The sequence below is a fragment of the Poromitra crassiceps genome (genome assembly GCF_964638095.1).
Source record: "Poromitra crassiceps genome assembly, chromosome: 1".
Taxonomy (NCBI): domain Eukaryota; kingdom Metazoa; phylum Chordata; class Actinopteri; order Beryciformes; family Melamphaidae; genus Poromitra; species Poromitra crassiceps.
The window spans coordinates 84,086,854-84,098,685 of record NC_139623.1 but is presented as its reverse complement, the minus strand read 5'-3'; the positions used below and the strand labels follow the sequence as shown (position 1 = coordinate 84,098,685).

General features: G+C 43.9%; 1 protein-coding gene across 1 annotated transcript; it reads right to left on the bottom strand.

Moving 5' to 3' along the window:
- Positions 1 to 10,286: 10,286 nt before the first annotated feature.
- Positions 10,287 to 10,631, bottom strand: fez1 (fasciculation and elongation protein zeta 1 (zygin I); the record flags this gene model as incomplete). Its single annotated transcript, XM_083647203.1, has 1 exon — positions 10,287 to 10,631. The coding sequence occupies one exon, from the start codon at positions 10,629 to 10,631 to the stop codon at positions 10,287 to 10,289; it is 345 nt and encodes a 114-aa protein (XP_083503329.1).
- Positions 10,632 to 11,832: the final 1,201 nt, after the last annotated feature.

The window sequence follows — 11,832 nt, the reverse complement described above, 5'->3', positions numbered from 1 at the left end:
AAAATGCATGAAATTTTCTTTATGAAGACATCTCCCGACATATATACTACCGTTTAAATTTGGTGCAATTTGGAGGCAAATTTTTTTTTATTTTATTCTTGTTCTACTAATGTTTTTATGTCGAAGCCTTCTTCTTCTTCTTCTTCTTTCAGTTTTATGGCGGTTGGCAAGCATATATGTGCATTACTGCCACCTACTGGAGTTTGATATCAGCCAAATGCCTGAGGGGTGGGCGTGGACTCGAAGGACACGCGAGCCCAGTGCATTGTGGGAAGTGTAGGATTTCGGGTCCCCGCACCCGCCCCTCCCCTCCACCAGCCCCCCCCCCCCCCACACAGAGTGGATTTTGGTTGATAGCTCAGGCTGTGAACAACCAATTTCAAAAATGTCAACGGATTCAAACTCCTTAGGGGCGTGAGATTTAATATCTTCATATTCCCCACGGGAAAGCCTTCCTTTAAGTGTCCCAAAAGGGCAATTTGGGTTGCAAAAAGCATAATACAAAGTACATACATAAAAACAAATAAGACAAATAAAAACATTATAAAAACAGTCTAGAGCAGCAGTTTAAAGTGCAGCACAACAGTTAAAGTGCAAATATGACAACTGTAGCAGTCTAAAGTGCACAGTAGAGATAAGGTGCACAGTAGCAAAGTGCAGTCTGGCGAGTGCCTGCCTTGACTCTCGTCACATTATATTACAAGAAAGAGCTACAATGATTGATGATACAATCATTGTATCAAAAGCACAAAGGAAAACCACGGTCCAAACCAAAGGGCAGAGAAAGTATATAAATATACAGATGTACTGTACCGTACCCCTAAGGATAAAAGGATAAAATAAATAAAATAAATAAAATAAATAAAATAAATAAAATAAATAAAATAAATAAAATAACAGCAACGGCAGATAGGGAAACATTACATTTGTACCCCGGCAGCGTTCATCGCTCTGATAGAAACAGGCACAAAGGAATTTTTGTATCTGTTCTTTTTAACTATGGGGGCACGAAGGCGCCCGGAAGGAAGCAGCTCATATTCAACTGTCAGAGGGTGGGCATCATCTGATCGGATGGACACAGCTTTTTTCAGCACCTGTTTGTTACAGATCTGGTCCAGGCTTCTGAACTGGGTTCCAGCTATTTTTGAAGCCACCTTCACTATTCTCCCCAGGGAGTTCTTGTCTTTGGTACAAAGATTACCATACCAGCAGATGATGGAAAAGGAAATGACAGACTCCACGAAAGCACTATAAAACGTTTTCATCAGGGTTTTGTCGACCTGAAATTTGACCAGCTTCCTATGGCAGAAAAGGTGCTGCTGACCTTTTTTACACAGCATGTCAGTATTCAGATCAAACTTCAGCTTGCTGTCAATTACTGTACCCAGATATTTGTAGTCGGTTCACTATGTTGACAGTCTGACCATTGACAATACTGCTCTGAGGAACAGGGGGGGAGCGTCTAAAATCAATACAAACCTCTTTCGTTTTGGAAACGTTGAGTTGTAGAGAAGCGTTTTCGCACCAAGAAACAAAGTTGTCGATGACTTGGCCATGTCCTACATCATCATCGTCAAGCAGACTGACGATGACAGAATCATCAGCATACTTGACGATTAATCTGTTGGCGAAACGGCTGTGACAGTCGTTGGTGTATAGAATATACAAGAAAGCAGATAAAACACAGCCTTGGGGCGAGCCGGTAGAGGATGTTAAGATACTGGACAGTATCCCATTGACCCTTACCTGCTGAGATCTATTAGTTAAAAAATCTAGAATCCAGCCAACAAGGCACTTATCCAAACCAAAGGAACTGATTCATTTCTCGACCAGAATGTGCGGCTGGATGGTGTTAAATGCTGATGAGAAATCAGCAAAGAGCAGTCTAACGTGATTCTTACTGCCCTCTAAATGTTTGAATATGAGGTTCAGTAAGGTGGCTGTAGCATCCTGCACACCCCTATTAGCACGGTAGGCAAACTGAAATGGATCAAGCAGAGAGTCAGTTTTTGTTACTAGCTCATCCTTCACTAGCCTCTCAAACTGTTTCATAACCAGGGAGGTTAGGGCCACTGGCCGGAAGTCATTGAGGGATTTTGGATTGGTGCACTTGGCAACAGGGACCACAATCATTTCCAAAGGGATGGCACCCTCTGCTGGCGGAGTGACAGATTAAAAATATGGCTGAAAATGGGATCCAATTGCTCAGCACAGACCTTTAAAATACGCCCACTTAAATGATCTGGGCCAGGGCTTTTTGGGGGGTTTGCACCCTTTGAGACATCTTATTACATTGTGCTCGTCGAAGAAGGGGTTCAAAGGAGGGGCCAGAAAGAGACTGTCTCTCATCACAGAGTGTTTCTCACTATTTATGCATGAGCTACAGTACTCCACTGTCAGAAATGACCTAATAGTTTTATTGTACGTGTTTTATTGCCTGCATGCTCCAAAAGCAGCGTGCAGGCAAGTAGGATCGCAGTTAGGAAGTCGTTTAAGGTGATAAACATATATGTATTCACATCGATAAATAATCTGATCCAAGGGTCTTATGTGTTTTTATCTTCCTCATATCAAAGTAGGATATAAACTACAGTAGTTGCACACACACACACACACACACACACACACACACACACACACACACACACACACACACACACACACACACACACACACACACACACACACACACACACACACACACACACACTAGGGTTGTGCGATATACCCGAAATACCCATCGTGATTGTTTCACAGTCAAACATCGTGATTAACGATGGCATCGTCATTTATGCCATCCGCCGCTGCAATGCACGTTAAAAGCAGGACAGCTGAGCTCTTCATGAGAACGACAGGCAGGCTACTAGCTACTGCACTGAGCCAGGCGACTCAAGCAGTGAGCGGCAGCTACTGCTGTAAGAGCTAGCAGTAGCCTAGCTGCTGCTGCTGCTGCTGCTGTATTTCTCTCTCAACTCGCTCCAGTCTCCTCAACTCTCTCTCTCATTAGGTTCAAAACCCCACGCGAATCTAACGTTATATCCGCCAGTAATTCTGTCAGTTTTCTGCCAGCTAGTTAAATTCAACACACACACACACACACACACACACACACACACACACACACACACACATACACACACACACACACACACACACACACACACACACACCTGATCAGCTGTGATGAGAGGCTCTTCACTCAAGCAGTTGGCATTGTCGTTCTTCTCGTTCATCTCCTCCTCTTCTTTTTCGTGGATCTGCAGAAGGTGAGATGAAACAGAATCAACCGATGTTGAGCGTTGATGAGTCATAATATGTTTACCATGAGTTAATAAGTACTAGAAATCGATCGATCAACAACTCTCTCTGCCTAAATGATCTGTGCTGGCCTCCACCAAAGCAAACATGGCCTAGACTAGACTGCAAAGTGTCCGCTGTGCAGTTGTATGTGACAGCCAATTAGGGGAGGGCAGGGAGAGAGGAACGTATGCTTCATGACAGGCCAGTCAAGGTTGGTCAAGCATGTCTTTACGTGTCGGCGCTACAGCTCAACCTGGGCCAGTTAGGTGTTCGGTTTGGGCGCCTCGAAATGAAACTGACATTGACTACGTTTACATGCACACAATATTCCGGCTTTTGCCCATATTCGGAAAATGACAATATTCCAACTAAATGAATAATCCACTAATATTCCCGTTTACATGCCACCATAGCTCGCCCTCCCCGACACGTGAGGGAGGGGGGGAGATAGAGATGCAGGTAGGCTGAGTTTTTCTGTTGAGAATAAACAGCATCACTTGGTCCATTTCAGGAGCTTGCAAACTCGAAAGTTTGGCGTTGCGATTATTTGCACGTCAAAGTCTTTCATAAAAAGTAGGCTAGTAGAATACGTTATTACCTCGCAGGCTCGCAAGCATTTTGGACTTCCGTGGGCACCAATCGATGTTTCTCATCTCCTCCCGATCAGAAATGTGGGCTTTTCTTTTCGCATGCTAGAGATGACGGATTATTATATCGCCTCTTCTAGCGCTTTCTAGCACACATCAGTTGACCACAAACAGGCAACATGCATCGCAAACGGCGGTAAAAACCCTGATTGAGACGCATATTCCGAATGCGCTGTATACATGATCAAAGAATCCTCCTAAAACCCGAATAATACTGGAATAACCCAGATGTCTTAATCGGAAAATGCTAAATTTGGAAAAATATATGAATATGATCATTTTCCGAATAATAGTGGAATATTGTGTGCATGTAAACGTAGTCAGTGATGACACATTGTGCTGCTGTGGATTCACTCAGCCCAAAATTCACATTTTACACCGCTCATTGTTCTGACGGCCCATTATTCTGAAATGCCAATCCGAAAAATGTCCACCATATAAAGCCCAGGCCATTATCCCAGAGGTGGTTGGGTTGAGGCATGGGGTCACTGAGGTTAGGGGTCACTGAGGTTAGGGGTCACTGAGGTTAGGGGTCACTGAGCTTATGGTAAGGCTGTCAGAAGCCATGGTTGTGGATGGAGCCAGGCATGGAGTTTTCGACAGGGGTGCAGTGCTGTATTTGTTCAAGTACCGTGGGTGTCCGTTTACATGTAGAAATTTCAATGTTTTCATTTGACCACTAGGGGTGCAAAATCGCGCGAGTGAGTGAGTGAGTGTGAGTGAGTGAGTGAGTGAGTGTGTGTGTGTGTGTGTGTGTGTGTGTGTGTGTGTGTGTGTGTGTGTGTGTGTGTGTGTGCGCGTGTCCTTCACATATCTCGAGAACCATTTGTCCGATCTACTTCACACTTGGCGGGTGTGTTACTGAGGACCCAAGGATGTGCAGTGTTGGATTTAGTGCAATTTGGACATGTGACATGTTCAATGGGGCGGCTTTAGCTCAGGAGGTAGAGCGGGTCGGCCAATGACGCAAGGGTTGGCGGTTCGATCCCCGCTCCCTCCCAGCTGCTGTCGCTGTGTCCTTGGGCAAGACACTTAACCCTCCTTGCTCCCGATGGTGTGTAGGCAGCCTGCCGCCATCGGTGTATGAATGGGTGAATGTAGACTATCTACTGATTGTAAAGCGCTTTGGATAAAAGCGCTATATAAATGCAGGCCATTTTTTCAATATTAATCAACTTTGATGAAACAAACGAACAGCGGGACGAACAGGCACTGCACTAATTAAAGGAACACTCCACCGATGTGCAACCAGCTTTGTATCATTAAAAAATCAGTAGTATATCCGAAAACTGTCAACACTTTTGCAGGCATGGATTTAGTCTCACAGTTATTGAGAGTTGGTTGGAGTTCAGTTGTGGACCAGTCAAGTGCGGTCATTTGTGCATGAATGACATCACTGCAGTCTATTGATAATGAACTGAAAACATGGAAGAAGTGGCCGTAACAGCAAATTTCTGGGGATGTGAGCACCTTTTCAGGTTCAGAAATGATGCTCATTAGATGATTAGAGTATAAAAGCGGAAAATAAACATTATAACAGTCCATAAAGGCATCCTTTCATGGTCAATTTCAGAAGTACAGTATAATATCATCCATATTGTACCATATGGGGATTCAAATTCATTCAAATTTGAATATTCCTAATGCATGATGCAAGCACTCGTGTAACACTGCTGCAAGCGTGTTCCCTTGTTAGTCGTCATATCAATTCTGTAAGCAAAAGAAAATACTTTTCTCCTTTTATCAATCCACATAATTCAGTTTATTTCCTTCATTGCCCTTTTATCAGGGATGCAGGTAAGGCTCAGGGATGCCAAATAAATTCACCTCTCCAAAAATAAAATAAAAGGTTAAAACTATTATATCTAAAGCCTGAATATACTCTGAGTTACACTACATGTTATATTAATCAAAGATAATTTCCTTAAGTTGTCCATTTAGTTTCACCTGCACATCTAGGATAAGATGGATTTAGGTGAACACTAAGTGAAGGTATAGAGCACTGTAGGGTGTAGTACTGGATGTTTGCCACTAGGGAGAGCTCTAGGGAAAGTACTGACATCATACTTCCGGGGTAAAGATGACCTGATCTACTGACACTGAAAGATGAACATTGAGAATGAACGCACGTGAGCTTCTTCTTCTTCTTCTGTGGTGTTTTATGGCATTTGCATCCTTTGCGTTGCATTAATGCCTCCTTCTGGATTCATCCATTCACTGTTTCCCTACATCCTGTCGCCGTTCCTTTCAACGCACGTGAGCTTTACTGAAGCACGTTGATGGTGGACTGCAAGGCAAAGCAGTCAGCTAGCGGGTGAGACCACAGAGAATGGTGGACTCATGTTTGGAGCTGCTGTTGGCTACACACGCACTGGAGATTAATGCAACTGAGGACATCTGAGTGGCTGATCCATCCATCCCTCCATCTTCAACAGCTTATCTGGGATCGGGTCGCGGAGGTAGCAGTTCCAGCAGGGAACCCCAAACTTCCCTTTCCCTTGCTACATTAGCCAGCTCTGACTGGGGGATCCCGAGGCGTTCCCAGGCCAGCATGGATATAATCTCTCCACCTAGCCCTTGGTCTGCCCCGTGGTCTCCTCCCAGCTGGACATGCCTGGAACACCTCCCTAGGGAGGAGGCAACCAGGTGGCTATGTACTATCTAAACCACTAGTGGCTAGCTGGATGATGCTAGTTATTAGCCACAAGCCCCAGTGAACCTTTCCATAAGACCTGGACACCAATGGATTTTCCATGACAAGCTATCGGACCTTATTATCATCATCACTGTGTGAGAGTGGGGTTCTCACACAACTGCAAAACAGGCAAGGCGAAAGCTGGTACTGGTCCAAGCTCAGACAGACATTGTGGAACTACAGATGGTAGTCCCACACCAGCTAGCGGGTGATCAAGACAAGGAGATTGTGAGTTAATAAACTAATAAACTGTTATCATTATTAACCCCTGTATAGACAGATATTACTTGCCAAGTTGCCAACACATAAGTGAGAAAGTCACATTAGGGAAAGAGATTTTATTGTTAGTTACAAGAGGCCTGAGAGCTAGTGGTATAGGATGCTAACATTGTTAGCCTTAGTGATTAGGTTAGGATTAGCTTAAGGTGACCAGACGTCCCCGATTTTCAGGGACAGTCCCCATTTTTGGTGACCTGTCACCGGTTGGAGTTGTCCCCGAAAATGTCCTAGATTTTCTACTAGGCCTACTCAACTGGGGCCAACATTACTGTCTTTCAGATGCTCCAGCGGGAGTGTAGATGCTTATTTCATATCATGAATTTACAACCACAATCTAGAGACCTAGGGCATTCAGGGGATGTATAGCTTTATATTGACAATAAGGGAGTTTCTGAGCAATTTCCAGAACAGAAGTGCACCGCCACCACCCAATCACCAAAAAGTGCTATTCTTACAGAAATCTCCAAATGTCAAAAGCTTTTGATAGCAAATCCCAGCAGGAATTTTTCTAATGGTGTTCCTCAAGGTCTTGGGTGTCTTAATGTGGTATTTTGGAGGGATATCAGTCAGCACCATAGTTTATTACAGTAGCTACAGTTACCATGGTCAAAATACATGACACCGGAATTGTCCCCGTTTTATTTAATAGATCATAATATTGGATATTTGAATGATATATTGACCTGCCGAACTGGAAATGTCCCCGATTTTCACTTCAGAAATCTGGTCACCTTAGATTAGCTTGGTCAACTCTTGGTATCTTAAGTTAATAACCACCAGTAATACCGTGTAGCTCTTACGCCTTCTTTTAAATAACAGTACACATTCCCTGCATCTAATCCACATAGCTACACCTGGATGCAAAAACAAAACAAGGCAGATGTAGGCTACCTCGTGGTCAGAAAGGTTCCCGTTGAGTCCCTCTGCATTGGGGTTGTCCCAGCTGGAGATGTAGTTGTCTGTTAGAGCATCCCAAACACTGCAAAATAATGTGCAAAAGGACATACACACATGTAAGCAAGAGCAACTTTCAACGACCAAAACAAAAAAGTCAAAGCACACTGATTTACTACTGATAGAAGCATCAAAAACTATTTCCAGTCATAGCTCTAAAGGCTGTCTCCTATTTTTAGCTGGTAAATCAAGATAATATTTTGGTTATACAGGCACATAATACTATTATAGTTTCTTATGCTGTTTTATTTTCCTGGTTTCAAAGCGGTCAACTCAGCATTCTCTCTCTCCAGCAGTCTGCAACTCGCTCAATATTTCAACGTGGCAAGTCCATAACGTTGATCAATGTGTGGAGCTGTAGGCCGGAGAGAGGAACAATGCACAACAGGAAAAAAGCACACGGCTTACAACTCCTTGCAAGGTATCCTGAGAAGAGATTCAGATAAAGCCTCTCACATCATTGTTTCAGACGTCCCTGCTGCAGCCAGCCCGTGAAAGCCTCTGTCTGAGGAGGAGTGACATCAAAGCAGAGGGAAAACTCGCCCTTTGTTTCCGAGCCCTTTGTGTCTCTCTCTCCCCCACTTGGAGGTTGGCTCGGCTGGGCCGCATCATGCCCTGCTCCCAGTGGCACTGCCCACACCCAGACACACAGCGGACAAGTGGGCCATTCATCACAGTGCTTACCTCACTGGGGCATGCATGCTGTCTGTGGTGGGTGCACATATTTATTATGCGAGTAGTGGAGGGTCAAGGCAAATAAACACAGTTTACCCACCTCTTTGAAATGAGCCAAAGAGTTGACTCACCTATTTTCAGATCAACTGTATCAATCAATGAGGGCAAACAAGTTTACCCGCCTCTGTATTTACCACTACACATGGGTACATGCATCAACACATGAACAGGACAGAGGTTATTACAGTAAACAGCTCGACATGAAAACTAGGTTTTCATAAACTGAGATAGAAATAACAGCTCGACTTTGTGAAAAACTGAACTTAAAAAAAATCTCGTAAAACAAATTAATAATATATACTGTATATTTTGTTTATTTTATAATTTTTGTTTATTTGCAGATTGGAAATTTTGGCTATTTTGTATTAACTCGGCATCTCACGTGCTTGATTCCTAGTCGATTCCTAGGCTCGCCCCCCCTCCCTGCAGCTCACCAAGCTGGCCCTGCCTCCTTGTGTGTGTGTGTGTGTGTGTGTGTGTGTGTGTGTGTGTGTGTGTGTGTGTGTGTGTGTGTGTGTGTGTGTGTGTGCGTGCGTGCGTGCGTGCGTCCGTGCGTGCGTGTGTGTCAGTGGGACAAAAATTCCAAAATTTAAACAGAGAACAGAGTCCACATTGCCAAATTTAAACAGAGAACAGAGTCCACATTGCCAAATGTATATATATATATATATATATATATATATATATATATATATATATATATATATATATATATATATATATATATGAAGAGTTAATTTGCAAAAACAGATTGTTATATTGTTAGCCCATGTGATTCCAGTCAAAAAACTCTGTCCATACACCTACTGTACTGTTGGGCTATTTTTAGCAGAGGGGGATTCATTTTCGCACACTGTGAATGTCTGTGTTTCCGCCTCAGAGCCTGTTAGCAAATGGTGGAGGTTGTGCGAGTCAGCTGGTTGAGAGGCAGAGGCTGAGACAGACAGAGGAACAGCAAAGCCAACTGAGGCGGACAAAAACGCATGTTGAATAATTCAGCATGCTGCCTGGCTGTGGGCTGGACTGGGTGGGGTCACGCTGCTGATTGACTGGTTTGTGTTGTTGTGGTCACACTAGTGGCAGGTACCAAAATATTTTGTCATCTGACATCTGTGAGATACTGGGCCGGGGAGCCTGTGTTTTGGCCCTGATTTTGTGTTGGCATCAGGCTTGAGTGAGATACAATTCTGGGGGAATCCATCTCATATTATTTCCCATTTTGTATTGGTCTACTTTCACGTCCCCCCCCCCCACATTGTGTTCTATGAGTTTCCTTGACATTCCATTCATGTTGGTTGTAATACAAAACCACGATGGCACAAAGCCCTATAGCCCTATACCCTTTCAGGTATTCTGCTGAAAAGAATAGTTCAAATGTTGTGCAATTGTAGAGTACATTACAAAGCTGTTTGGAAGGTGCTACATGTGATTTTTAAGAGGCATGGTCTTTGGTCCCTGATAGCATTGCTAGCAAATGCTATTCACCTCTGTTTTCTGTATCACAGAGAAACAAACACTGATGCAAAAAAAACTTTGGGAAGTGATAAAAGTACCAGTTTATGATAGATCAAGTTTGACACTCAATCAAATTAGCAGAGAACTGAACTAAGTCTTGGCGATGTAAAGATCTTAGGTCTTGAAAATACATTTTGTAAAGGCAAATTAGAAGTGGTCACTCACTCTTCATCCTGCAGCCTCTCCTCATCCTCTTGGTTGTGGGACTGGCTGCGAATGGGCGCCAGGCCCTCCGTCTTGGTGTTGTAGTTGTGGAAGCAGACATTGAGCTTCTCATCAAACTCGTTCACCAGGTCCTCCATAGACTTGAAGCTCATCATCTCTGAGAAGTTCTCCAGCTCAGAGAAGTCCTCGCGGCTGATGGGAGCAAGTGGGATGGTGGTGGTGGTGGGCGAGTACGAGGAATGGCTGAGCGCTGGATGGTCCAGGTCCAAGTCCAGGTCATCCATCCGACAGGGCCGGAGGTCTTCAAACTCCTCATCCAAACACACGAGAGGGGCCTCCATGGTGTCCCCCGGCAGTTTAATCACTGGAATGGAAGCCTGGAGAAAAGGTGCAAGAGACAAAGATGGTGATGAAACATTTCTAACGTATAGTTTGCTGATTACTTTTTTTAAGGTGTATTTATTGAAGCAAAAAAGACAAAACAGACATACATAGGAAGATAGACAGAGAGACAAACAAAGTATCCCCCCCTCTCCCGGTATGGTAAACATTTCTTCCTCGTTCACACTGTAAAAAATAAAGTAAAAAGATACAAGAAGAAACATTCAATGGAGTCAAATAAGGTACGACGTCTTGACATAATGATACTACAGAAGCTACTTGTCCCCAAGGGCACGACCGCCGCAGCACTGTCTGTCACATTGGTCGTGGCAATGGTTGGACTCTTCCTGCCTGTATGGACCAGTAAACAGTCCAACAAGACGTCAACTGAAAGTTGAGAATCCACAGACTCAGATGGTATTGTAGTCAGAGGAAGCTGAGGATTGTTACACTTTTCAGAAAAGTGCTGGGTGATGGGCGATGGAGAAATAGGACGTTGTAGGCTAATCATTGAATTTACGTTAGGGGTCAAGTGGACCTGCGAATGGTTCGCTGTTCTCTGCCCAAGTTCGGAAAGCAATGTTCACACTAATCAAAGGAACCGGATTTTGGGGTCAGAGTTGGGTCAAGTGTGCTCGGGAACAGTCCCTGATGTGAAACCACCCTAAGTTGTTTTAGTTGCCTAAACACAACTGACATTTAAACATAACCGACGTGACGTTCTCAAATTAAGCAATTAATTTGGTGCAGGCACCATTTTGCTCATATATGTTGTTTTGGGAGTCATTGGAAATCAACTACAGCAGATGTGTTCAAGGAAAGGACCAAGGACAACAATCCTTTATCACTCTCATCTTTTTTTTTATCCCCATCTGCGAGTTTGACCAATATCCCCAAAGGACATGTCTGGCATCTCCTATTAACATGCATCTGCTAGCTCAGCTCATGTGGAGTGGCACCATGCTGTCTAGACAAAGAGGAGATGGAGAGAGAGGCACCAGAAGGGGACCAGGTCCCACGGGGAGCCTGGACCAGTTGGGCTTACTGGGAAACCAGTTAATTAACTACCACTGTTGGGATTTCACTGATGAGGTTTCTAGATTCTGGGGCATGAAGGTATAAGAAGACTATGTATAAGCTAAGAACAGTATAACCTTCAAT